Raw genomic sequence first — 11,534 nt, 5'->3', positions numbered from 1 at the left:
TTTCGGTGTCTGTTGGCTAATTTCCAAATACGTGGAGATTTTCCAGATATTTTTGTCATTAAATTCTGATTTAATTCTGAAGACCTTCCTGTAACATTTCTTCCACCACAGATCTGCTGGTGATGAATTCCCTCAGCTTCTATTTGTCTGAAAATGATTTTATTTCACCTTAGTTTAGTTTTGGGGGGACATTTCACTGTACATACAATTCAAGGTTAACAGTGTCTTTTTTTTTTTACTGCTGCAAGGGTTCTATTCCATTGTCTTGGAGCTTGTGTTGTTTCAGGCGAGAAATCTGCGGCTCTCTTATCTTTGCAACACGCCTTTTCTCTCAGACTGCTTTTAAGGTGCGTCTTTGTCACTGGTTTTCCACTATTTGATTATGACGTGCCTTGAGTGGTCTTCTTCACGTTCATGCTGCTTGGGGTTTAGCATCCTAAAAAATCCCCTTTGGTTGTTTTACAGTATCTTTTTAGTTCTCACCACAATTCAGCTTGGCTAATTTTATTTACTGATTCAACATTCAACGAGTGTGGAACACCTACTGTGTGCCTGGCATCGTGGTACAAGACAAAGATCTCTGTTTTCACGGAGCATATGTCCTGAGAGCAGAAGAGGAAAAACCCAATAACCTAGTAATAAGATTACAAGCCTGTAATCTTGTGAGTGTGAGATAGAGCTGTAAGCGCTGTGAGACAAAGTACAGGAGGTTAAAGGGCAGGCAGGCTGGGCAGGGGGCGGGGCGAGGGGAGGCTTGTCACAGCAGGGGAGGCGACAGGCTGCAGGAGAAAGTGCTGGGGTGGGATGAACAGACTTCCAGGCACGGGGTGGCTCCAGGAAGCCTGACGTGGCTGCAGGGATGAGGGGAGAGCAGGAGGGAGGAGGTGGGGCGGCCGGCACAGACCAGGAAGGCCCCGTGGTCTGATAAAGGCTTTTGCTTTGCTCTGGGATGGGAGCCACTGCAGGGGCGAAGGGGTGACATGATCTGACCTTAGCCTCTAGACGGTCCCTCTGGCTGCTGCAAGGTGAATGGACCCTAGGGGTCTGAGGGCGGAGTGGGCAGAGGTGACTGCAGTGACCCGCTGAGGGGGATGGTGGCAGGGACCTGCTGGTGGCTGTGGGTGACGGAAAGTGCTCAGATTCTGAATACGTTCTGAAAGTGGGCCTGTCTGGACTTCCAAGTCGGGTGAGAGGAAGAGGGGTCCAGCGGGACTCCAAGGTCATTGGCCCGAGTGAGTGGAAGGACAGACCACCATCCATCAGCTGACACCAGAGGGCGGTGGGCAGGTGGCTCAGGTGGTGCGGGCACAAGGCTGGACTGGGCCACACAAGCATCTTGGGCAACCTGGGTCGGGGCAGGGACAGCTCTTAGGGAGTTGGGCCGCACAGGGCTGGGAGGAGCTGGAAAGAGTCGGGCCTCGTTTTGTCAGGAAACAGTTACCCTGTAGCTGCAGAAGAGAAGCAGCTCTTGGTTGCTCGGAGCAAACCAGAGGCCTGAGGTCTGGGCACAGAGAGGGCGGGTGGCCACTTCCTCTCTCTTTTTTGTGTCGTTTTTTTAATTCATCTTTGTCTTTTTCCTTCTTTTCCTTTCTCTCAATAGCTACTTATTGAGATGTAATTCACGTACCACAAGAGCCACCCTTTCAAAATGTACAACTCAACGTTTTAATACAGTAAGGAGGTTGGGCAACCACCACCTCTAATTCTAGGTCACGTCTGTCACCCCAAGAAAGAACCCCTGTGCCCATCTGCAGGCGCTTCCCTTCCCTTCCCTCTGCCGTGGGTTTGCCTCTTCTGGACATTTTGTCCAAGTGGCATCACACATTTGCTCTTTTTGACGGCCTCCTTTCACTCAGTGTCCTGTGTTTAAGGTCCCTCGTGTTGTGGCGTTTCAGCGCTTCAAGCCCTTTTGAGGCTGGAGACAGGCGTGTGGTCACCGTCGGCCAGGGAGGGGCCCCGCCTGGGCTGCGCGCTAAGGCCGCGGCGCCCGCGCTCAGGGGCGGGCGGCCTCCAGCGCCGTCACCCCCTTCGGCCCCCACCCCGGGTCGCGGCACATCCCAGCTGCCCCCTGACGCCTCTCTGTGCCGGCGCCGCGGCACCCAGAGCCCGAGTGAGGCGGGCAAGAGCTGGGGAGGCGGCGGCGCTGCGGAGGGAGGGCCGGGCGCCCGGGGCCGGTAAGCGGGCGAGCGCCTCCCGAGGGCCTGGCTGCGGCGGGGCTCCGAGGACGCAGGGGCCGCCGGGTAGGGCGGCTGGGGTGCGGGGCCACCTGGCTGGGGGTGTCACCTGGCACCTGGGGTCCCCGGCCGCGTGAGGACACAACGCCCAGCCCGGGGTGTCCCCGCCTCCGGGACGTTCGGCAACGTCTCCCGGGGAGGGTCCCCCGGACACGGCTCCCAGCGCTGCCATCGGACCCGGGAAGTGTAGCCGCCCAGGCGAGGCTAGTGCCGACAGCGGGGGCGCCACTCTTCGGGGAGGGTTGGGGGTCAGCTGCCGAGGCCCCCAGCCCCGGGGAGCCCGCGCCCCCTCCCGGGTCCTCCGAGTGGCGTCTGGGGAAGGGTCTCCGGCGCTCCCGAAGAAACACGCAGCGGCGCCCACCCGGGCGTCCCGTCGCAGGGGCGGGGCCGGGCCGGGGGACAGCAGTCCTCCCGGCGGCGACGCCGTGAACGCCAAGCTCGCACCCCTCAGCCCGGCCCGGCCCCGTCCCCCGCGCACGCGGCTCCTTTAAGAACTTGCTGCGCCCGCCCGCCTCCTTTTTCTCGCGCGTCGCCCGCCCAGGCCGCCCCGCCCCTGCCGGGAGCGCGCCTGCGTCACCGCGCAGACCTCGGCCCTGACCCCACGTCCGCGCCTCGGAGGTCAGGGCGAGCCATTGCTTGCCGAGCTCGGCGGCGCGTGACAGGAGGTGGGCGGGGCCTCATCCGGAAGGGGCGGGCTAACTTGAGAGCAGCCGCGTCGCGGCGTAGACGCTATCGTGGCCGGGCCGACCTTCGGCCCCGCGCCGCCCGGGCCAGGGCGAGCCAATGACTGTCGCGATCTGGGGCATGTGACAGGGGGCGGGCCCTTCGCCGGAAGGGTGAGGTGAGGCGAGCGGCCGGGTCGCGCGGTAGGTATCGCGGTCCTGCGCCGCCGGGCAGGGGCGGCGGGGCGGGGGCGGGGGGCCGGAGGGCGAGTCCTCTCTCGGGGATGACCCCTGCGTCCCCCCCGTGATGCCCCTACCGCACCCCTCCCCGGACGCTCCCTCCTCAGTCCGGCCGCTCCCCGGACTTCAGGATGGGGGCGGAGTCGGCCCTGACAGGGCCGTGGGCAGCCGGGTGCTGGCGTGTGCTCGGGAGAGCGGCTCCCGCCCCGGCCGCCGAGGGTCGGCGACGATAAACGTTACTGTTGGCGGGCGCGACGGGAGAGGCTGCGCCCACCTTCCCGGCCCTTCTTTCCACTGGTGAAGCCGAGCCCTGCAGCCAGCCAGGCGTCCTCGGCGCCCCAGGCTCAGGGCGACCCCGGCCCCTTCCTTCCTGCGCAAGTGCTGCGCGGGCGCCCCGGCCTCCGCCGCACCCGGCCTCCGGGCGGCTCTCCGCGCAGGTCGAGTCGCAGCAGCTCGCTCCGGGTGTAGAGGCCGCCTTGTGGCCTTTGGATGGGTAGTCGTGTTGGCGAGGAAAGAGGGGCGGCGGCGGTCCTGTGGGAAAGCGAATTTAACTAAGTGCAACTTAGACCGTTCTGATCCTTGCCTTACCGCAGTGCGTGGCCAGAGGCGGAGAACAGCCGGGGCTGCAGCCTCTGCCGCGCTGGTGGGGCCGGACCGTAGACCTCCAGAGCTCACGTGCTGTTGTTACTCTTTTCCTAATTTCCACCGAAAACGTCTTGTTGGTCTGATTTGGAACGTCTCCTTGATTTGTTGTATTTCAGCATCGGGGGTCACCTCTCAGAGGCCAGGGAGCGAGGCCCCAGCCTCGCGCCCACACCCCGATGCCCAGCACCGAGTGCAACCCAGCAAACACTTGCCGATGAAACCCAGGGCCCTGAAGTACTAGGCGGTCATTTAGCGTGTCTGCGTTCCAGGTTTCTACGTATGGATCAGAAACTTTCAGAGTTGGTGGAAGAGCTCACGACTTCAGGAGAGCCCCAAGTGAATCTCGAGAAAATGAAGGAGCTGAAGAAAATTTGCAAGTACGTCATAAGCGTTCACGTTTTAGGTGACGGCTGTCTCAGCAAGCCCGTGACAGTCCTGGGAGACTGTGGGGCTCCCCCGGGGTCCGCCCTCCCCTGCCTGTCCCCACGATCGACCCTTTGCCAGGAGAGAACTAGTAAAGGGACACGCCTGGGACGTCTCCCCAGGGCCCTGCAGCGCCTGGTCGTGTTCTGGGTAGCGGTCCCAGGTGGGGCTGTGTGGCATGCGGGAGAACACAGCAGGGCTGTGGTTGGTGTCTGTTCACTCCCGTGTGTGTGTGTGTGTGTGTGTGTGTGTGTGTGTGTGTGTGTGTCCTTGAGCGCACGTGTGTGACTTATGGATTAGTTACTGTTGGAACAAAGGATGGGAGGAAGGTTAGAGGTCATAGCAGGGGGGCTCTGCAGGACCTGTTTCTCAACACCACCCCTTCTTTTCTCCCACTGCCGAGGGCCTCTCAGATGCTGGGAACGTAAGCCGAGGGGATTTACTGATCGTTCTTATCCTGTGCTTAGAAACTCAAGTGATCCTGTTAGTGATTTACGTTTTGATAGAAAATAGTGGCTCAGATCAGGTTTTGCCGCACGCCCCAGAATCCCCCCAAACAGCAGGGTGTGTGCAGGGGCGGGGATAGCCGGTAGGAGGAGCAACGAGGGGTCAGGGTGTGCGCCGGCCTGCCAGGGCGGCTCCCAGAGGCCCACAGAGCTTTCTGGGGGTGCTGGGACGTGTGGTCTCCCCTCGGGGTGGGGTCTCTGCTACGCGAGTGCAGGGCCGGCAGGCCTCTACGCGCGGGCCGGCCGGGCGGGGAGTCTTTCAGGCTCCACAGGCGGTCAGGTCTGCTGTGGGCACTGGGCTGTGGACAGGCGGTCAGCCGCTGAATGAATGAATGGGCCTGGCTGGGTCCCAATAAAACTGGGCACCCACGCTGAATCTCACACGTCAGGAAGTGTTACTCTTTTGACTTGTCTTAAGCAAAAAAAGGAAAAACTGTTCTTGACTTGTGGGCTGTGCAGAAATAGGTAGGGGCTGGCTTTGGCCCGCGGGCAGTAGTTCGTCCACTTTGCTCTGGAGGAAGGGCAGAGGGCTGTGGGAGGGCCCGCGTCCCTGCCACCTGTGGGTGCGTCAGGCGCTTGGTGAGGACGGCTGTGTCCTCAGGTCTTCAGAGGAGCAGCTTGGCCGCACCTACCACCTGCTGATGGCCCAGCTGAGCCAGGAGCACGCCGAGGTCCGCCTCTCCGCTTTCCAGGTCCTGGACCAGCTGTTTGCCAGGTCTCACCATTTCAGGATGCTAGTCGTTTCCAACTTCCAGGAGTTCCTGGAGCTCACACTGGGCACCGACCACGAGCGGCCCCTGCCACCGCCCAGAGAGGTGGCACAGAAGCTGAGGCAGGCCGCCACCCGGGCCATCCGCGGCTGGAACGAGAAGTATGGTACAGCCTATAAGAAGCTGGCCCTGGGCTTCCACTTCTTAATGCACAACAAACAGGTAGGCAGGCTCCAAGCTGCACTGCCCCTCCCCGCGGGGAGACCTGCCTGGCCCCTGGGGGTACCGAAGGGGGTGGGCCTCAGGGGCTCCCAAGACAGGAGGAGCAGCTTTGGGGGAAGAGCCGCAGCTTGTCCCCACGTGTAGGTGGTGCTGAGCCTTTGGACCTGGTTTTTAGGAAAGATGAGAAAAGGAGAAGGGAGATTCAGCTGCTCAGACGCAGCCCTCTTCTGTGCTGGGCTCTGCGCTTGGGCTGTCCCCTGCTTTCACTGTGAGTTGCTGCCTGGGCTGCCACAGGCTCTGGCCAGCCTGGTGGATGGTACCTACCAGTACCAGTAGCGCCAGCCTCCCCCACGTGCCCGTGCTCCTGGTCTGTGGCTGCTGCCTTTCCTGCCGCTCCCTAGGGTCCACTCGAGCGTTGTTCTCAGGCCCTTCGGTCCAGCCAGCAGCCTTCCTTCCCACTAATTGGAGCGAGCTTGCTGCCTGCCTGCCTGCAGCACACGTGGGGATGGAAATCTTTTACGTTTAATTTTACTAGGAGATGCCGGTGGTTGTGTTCTTACCGGGGGTTAAACATCGCAGCTGAGCGTGTTGCTGTGTGTGTTAAAACAGCGCGTGTGAACTTGAGACCCGTAGAGCTCATGGCTGTAGCTGGCGAGGGTCCGTCTTCCCTTACACCAGTTTTTGTTCTTTTGATTTTAGTTATTTTATTTATTCATCTTTAGCTGTGTTGGGTCTTCATTGTCGCGCGCGGGCTTTTCTCTAGTTGGGGCGAGCGGGGGCTACTCTTTGTTGCGGTGCGTGGGCTTCTCACTGCGGTGGCTTCTCTTGCTGCAGAGCACGGGCTCTAGGCTTGCAGGCTTCAGCAGTTGTAGCATGCAGGCTCAGCAGTTGTGGCCTCGTGAGCTCTAGAGCACAGGCTCAGTAGTTGTGACGCACAGGCTTAGTTACTCTGCGGCACGTGGGATCCTCCCAGACCAGGGCTTGAACCCGTGTGCTCTGCATTGGCAGGCAGATTCTTAACGTATGCGCCACCAGGGAAGCCCCCTTAGGCCCGTTTTTGATTCTTGTTTTACTTGGGTTCACGATGGTCAGATCTGATCTTTACCTCGACTTCTCAGGTAGATTTCCAAGATGTGGGCGCTAGGACTCTGGCGGAGAGAAAGCGAGCAGAGGAGAAACAGAAGCGGTTGGACAGAATCTACAAGGAGAGGTCTGAGCAGGCCGCGCGGGAGATGGAAGGTGAGCTGTGGGGAACGGGGTGCCCCAGCGCCCACCGGCTGCACCTTCCCAGGCAGAGCTCGGGTCTCCGCCCAGCCCTCTGTTCTCCCATCCCAGGGCCTGGTCCCCAACGGAGGGGCGGGGGGGGAGGCAAGTGGGCAGGCTGGCTGGGCGGAGCTGGCTCAGGTTGAGGGCTGGGGGAGGCACTCAGCCACAGACCCCAGCCCTCCCCTCTGGAGGCCGGGCAGCAGGAGGCACCCTGCAGGCCATCCACGCCTCCCCCGCGGCCCCGGCGGCAGTGCTTGAGACGTGCACCCCGCGGTGGTCTGCACACCCCATGCGTTTGACGCTCCCCCACCCCCCAGCCATGGTCTTGCCGGCCTCCTCCCCAGATCCCCACCATTGGCCAGCCCTTCCCGTGAAGGGCAGCCAGGGTGGGAGCACCTGGGGAGGAGGCCTGGCCTTAGGAGAGCCGCAGAGCAGGGAGAGGTGGTCGGCCCTGGGGAGATGCCGGGAGGGTGGGGGGCGGCCAGAGCGGGACGGTGGTGGTGTGCTCCCTCGGCTGGCTGCTCTCTTCCAGAAGTACTGCCCACAGAGGCTCTCGCTGGGTGTCCATAGACGCCGCCGGGTGCCGTCACAGCATGAGTCGGGACTGAGGGTGGTACCCAGGACGTCCTGAAGGACGGCCTTGCCTCGGCCGGCCGGGTGCTCTCTGGAGCAGGGCGCCTGTCTGCCTCTGTGGAGGAAGTGGGGGACGGGGCGGGCGGCTGGTTGCATCCCCACCCTCGACGGCCAAGTCCTGATGGGACCCAGCGAGCCCCGTCTCATCCTCCCAGAAATGTCCGGGGAGATCCGGAGCTGCCTCATGGAGCTGGAGAGCTGCTTCCGACTGCTGGTGCCCTTTGACCTCGACCCGACCCCGGGGGCTGCCTGGCCTGCCATGGCCGAGGAGGGTGGCAGGGACGAGGAGCAGCCCTGCTGCAGCAAGACCCTGGCCGCCTGCACCCGCCGCCCGGGAGCCGCGGGTGCGGAGGGCCCGCCCGCGGAGCACAGGGACGAGGACAGCGACCCCGAAGCGTTTGTGCGGCACCACGGGCTGGGCTCCCGCGAGTACATGCTCGAGGTGGAGCTCTCCTCAGGTGCGGGCCCGTCCCAGAGCTTGGGCTTGCTTCCCGAGCTGTGGGGGCAGGGGTGACTTAGGCTTGTGGGTCCTCATCGCGACACGCAGGCCCGGCGGTGAGGGTGGGCCTGACGCGCCAGTGATGGGGCGCCCCTGCGGAGGGGTCGGAGGGTGGCTGGGAGAAAGAAGTCATTGAGAAACAGCTCATCACCGTGTTTGTGACGACACAGGTGGTGACAGGCTGGCCTCACGTGGCTCCTGCTTTCCAGCCACCGGTGGGGCAGGGGCACTGACACCCCGTCCAACCCCATGTGGCCCAGGCCCCTGGGGCGGGGCTGGAGGACAGCTGGGCTGCAGGAGGAGCCCTGCAAGCCCCAAGGAACCGACACCCTCTGGCCGGGGCCATGGAGGCAGGGATGTGCTGGAGGTTGGGGTGCCTGGCTGAGGCTTGCGGGCGTGGCAGAGCTCAGAGGGAGGACCCTGGGGCCCAGGGGCAGGTGCGGCCTCCATCCCGCAAGTAGTGCGGGGAGGGTCTCCCGACCGCCTGGCGTGGAGGGAGGCGTTGGGGTCAGGCTAAATCCATCGTGGCCGAGATCACAAGGCAGTGAGTCTCCTTAGGGAGTCAGGTTTGGGGTCCCGGGTGATGTGTGGCTGGGGCAGGGTGGGTGGCAGTGCGGGTGGCCCGTCTGGGGTGCCTGGTGATCTGCCCGGACGGTGGTCACTCTGATGACCTGTGTGCTTGCTGCAGACAGCCTGAAGGTGCACGAGGATGAGGACAACCTGGTCATCATCCACGTGGTCCGGGACACGCTCAGGCTCATCCAGAACAAGTTCTTGCCAGCCGTGTGCTCCTGGGTCCAGGTGGGCCAGGCGTGTGGGCAGACGGTGCCAGGGCGAGCCCGGGGGAGGGAGGGAGGGTGCCCAGCCTGCTGAGCGCTTCCCCGTCCTCGCAGCTGTTCACCCGCGCAGGGACACGCGGCAGGCACTTGGAGGGTGCTATCGACCTGAAGGCCGAGCTGGAAACCGCCCTGAGGCGATCTCGGGATCTGGATGTCATGCCCGAGGAGGGCTGCAGGAGGGAGGTGAGTGCCGCCGGCCCGTCCGCCCGTGAGGATAGCCAGGGGACCTTCCTCTGATACCAGCTCGGCCTCCTAAGCAAGCAGGCGTCCCTGGGGCCCCAGCGTTGTTCCTTCTCTTTTTCCCTGGGAACCGACTTCCCCGAGCGGGAGCCCTGGACTGAGCACCAGAGGCCACAGCCAGGCCCTCGCCACACATGGAGGGACTGGGACCGGGTCTTGGCAGAAGGGCGAGGGAGGTGGGCTGGGCAGCGGGCGGAAGGCTCTAGTTGGGGAGGGGGCTCCCAGGGCCCAGGCAGGGATGTGTGGGAGGCGGCCTCGCTGAGACTAGGCTGCCGCCCGGCCCAAGCACCTAGTAGGCCCCTTCCTGTGAACTCGGTAGCAACGTCCAGCCTTGGGCGTTTCTCCCGTCTGTGCACTGGAGCCGAGGGTGGTTGCAGGACACGGAAGACCAGGATGTCTCTTATGCTCAGAGCGGTGTCCCAGCCTAGGGCGGCCAAGTGGGGTGGACGTGGGGACTGGTGCCCGGTTTTGGGAGGGTGCTTAAGGCCCGCCATCTGCTAGGCATACAGCGCCGCCTCCCAGGTGCCACATGGTTCGGGAGCGGGGAGCTGATCTTCGATGGCTGTGTCCCCAGCAAGGCTTGTGGGGCGGGGGCAGGCGTGTGGCCCTGGTCCAGGGGCCCTGGGGACTGGGCAGGGGTAAAACCACTTGCTCCCGGACACCAGGCCCCTGTGCGGTGACCCCGAGCCTCAGAGGTGGTGGCGTCCAGGGCCCCTCCCATGGGCTTGCACCAGGAGCTGGACCTTCGTGCCTGAAAGGGACAGAGAGAGCTGGGTCTTCTGAGGGTGTTCCAGGGGGCCGTGGGGGGCGGGGAGCCGCTACAGCTGGAGGGTGTGAGTGGGGAGAGGTGACAGCCACAGCTGGATGTCGTCAGCCATCAGAGCCAAGAAGCCTCTGGTGAGAACCAGCAAGGAAACAGGCAGCAGAGTGCACTGCGCCCCAGGGGCACCCAGTGCCTGAACCCCACAGTGTTGAGCTGTGGCACCTGAAGGGGGAGGAGGGCGGGGGCAGGGGCAGGTCCCTCTCCCGTTTCCTGAGGAAGCCCTGGGGTGGGGAGAGCGCTGTTCCTTGCTGAGGAAAAGGTCAAGTTTGAAGCCCCTCAGACTTAGAGGGGAGAGTGGCCAGCACCCTGGGCCTGGGTGCCTCATCCTTGCCCCCAGGGGCCCGCGGGGATGGGCCCTGCGAGAGTTTCCGGAGCCGAGGGCCGTCGTCTGCCCTCCTCTTTGCGGGTGTGCAGCCCCCGGGGACCGGCAGAGGGCGATCTTGACCTTCTCCCGAGACACGCGGGCACGAGGCCTGGTCGTCAGCTGGGGGCCTGACCCTGCTTCCGTGGACGCTAGGGCTCTGCTCGGTGCATAACTGAATAGGAAATAAGTTAGTTCTGTGAATTTTGACCGAGATACTTGTTTCACGATGAGTAAGGGTGTTTTCTGGGCCCGGGGGAGGAATTGGTCTGGTCTGTGCATCCTCTCAGGTCTGGGGGGGGCGTGTTTCTGAGCCTCAGCGGACTCCTGGCGCGGTGTCAGGGTGGAAGGCCGGGCTGAGAGCAGTGAGGGGTGTGGGGATCAGGGGTTGACACCGTGTGCCCCCTTCACAGGCACCTGAGGCCGCCTTTCCCTCACCGTGTCTGGTGGGGCTGGGGCAGCTCCCCCCTTTTCCGAGCAGCAGGCATCCTGGAGCAGCCAGGGCTTTGGGGGAGAGCCTCAAGGAGAGACCAGGCAGCACAGTCTGGTCCTTCCGGGTCTGGGGCCAGCCTGCACTTCCCGGGCCGGCAAGACTCGGAGCCCAGAACTGGTAGCAGAACCTTCCGGATGTTTTGACGTGGCTCCCTTGAGGGCCACTAGGTGAGGCCAGCTGCTGGGAGCGAGCCCTGAACGGCCCACTGCATCTGGTTCCAGCTGGAACATCAACGCATCCTTGACGGTGGCCGGGCAGCCCCAAAGCCCAGGAGGCACGTGGCGGCACGGTCAGGTCAGAGGGCACTCTGTGCAGGGAGGCGGCTGAGGGCACGAGCTGGGGTGGCCGGGGTCTGTCGGGGTGGGCGTGTGGTCGGGTGTGGGAGTGGCGCTGCCTTGTCAGGCTCCTCCAGGAGTTGATTCCAGAGGCCCTGAATCCTTGGAGAGCGTGCTGGCTGGTTCACTAGCAGTGGTGCGGGCCTGTTGATGGGGTGATTGGGGCTGGGCCGCTGAGTGGCAGCGCCCACTCGCTCAGGTAGCCTGCTTCCCAGAATAGGCAGGCTGTGGTATCTGCGCACCTGTGCCCGCGCCGCGCGGCCCAGTGGCGATTAGAATCACGGCCCAGTCTTTCTCGCTCGCTCGTTTTCACGTAAAATGTCCGGGGCTTAAATCCTTTGCCTGGTGTTTACCCACTTAGCATGCGCTGAGCTGGGAGCGTGTAGTTAAATATTTGAGAATT

The 11,534-nt window shown here is 63.2% G+C and overlaps 1 protein-coding gene across 4 annotated transcripts in view; it reads left to right on the top strand.

The window, feature by feature from the left end:
• The first annotated feature begins 1,006 nt into the window (after positions 1–1,006).
• The window catches only part of UVSSA (UV stimulated scaffold protein A), a 33,724-nt gene continuing 23,196 nt past the window's right edge, over positions 1,007–11,534 (top strand). Inside the window, exons 1-7 of one of the 4 annotated variants that reach the window (XM_049709441.1) lie at positions 1,007–1,025; positions 4,051–4,158; positions 5,312–5,642; positions 6,761–6,881; positions 7,697–7,999; positions 8,729–8,841; positions 8,934–9,062. In XM_049709441.1, coding sequence (XP_049565398.1) covers positions 4,061–4,158; positions 5,312–5,642; positions 6,761–6,881; positions 7,697–7,999; positions 8,729–8,841; positions 8,934–9,062 — 1,095 coding nt within the window. In that variant the 5' untranslated portion in view covers positions 1,007–1,025; positions 4,051–4,060. Of the gene's footprint in view, positions 1,026–2,944; positions 3,101–4,050; positions 4,159–5,311; positions 5,643–6,760; positions 6,882–7,696; positions 8,000–8,728; positions 8,842–8,933; positions 9,063–11,534 lie in introns of those variants that run through there. The other 3 variants (XM_033419634.2, XM_012531324.3, XM_033419635.2) reach the window with 3 other exon arrangements.

This window comes from Orcinus orca, chromosome 4 (assembly GCF_937001465.1).
Source record: "Orcinus orca chromosome 4, mOrcOrc1.1, whole genome shotgun sequence".
Lineage (NCBI taxonomy): Eukaryota > Metazoa > Chordata > Mammalia > Artiodactyla > Delphinidae > Orcinus > Orcinus orca.
Note: the sequence above shows the minus strand (reverse complement) of the source record. Positions and strands in the feature narration are given on the sequence as shown.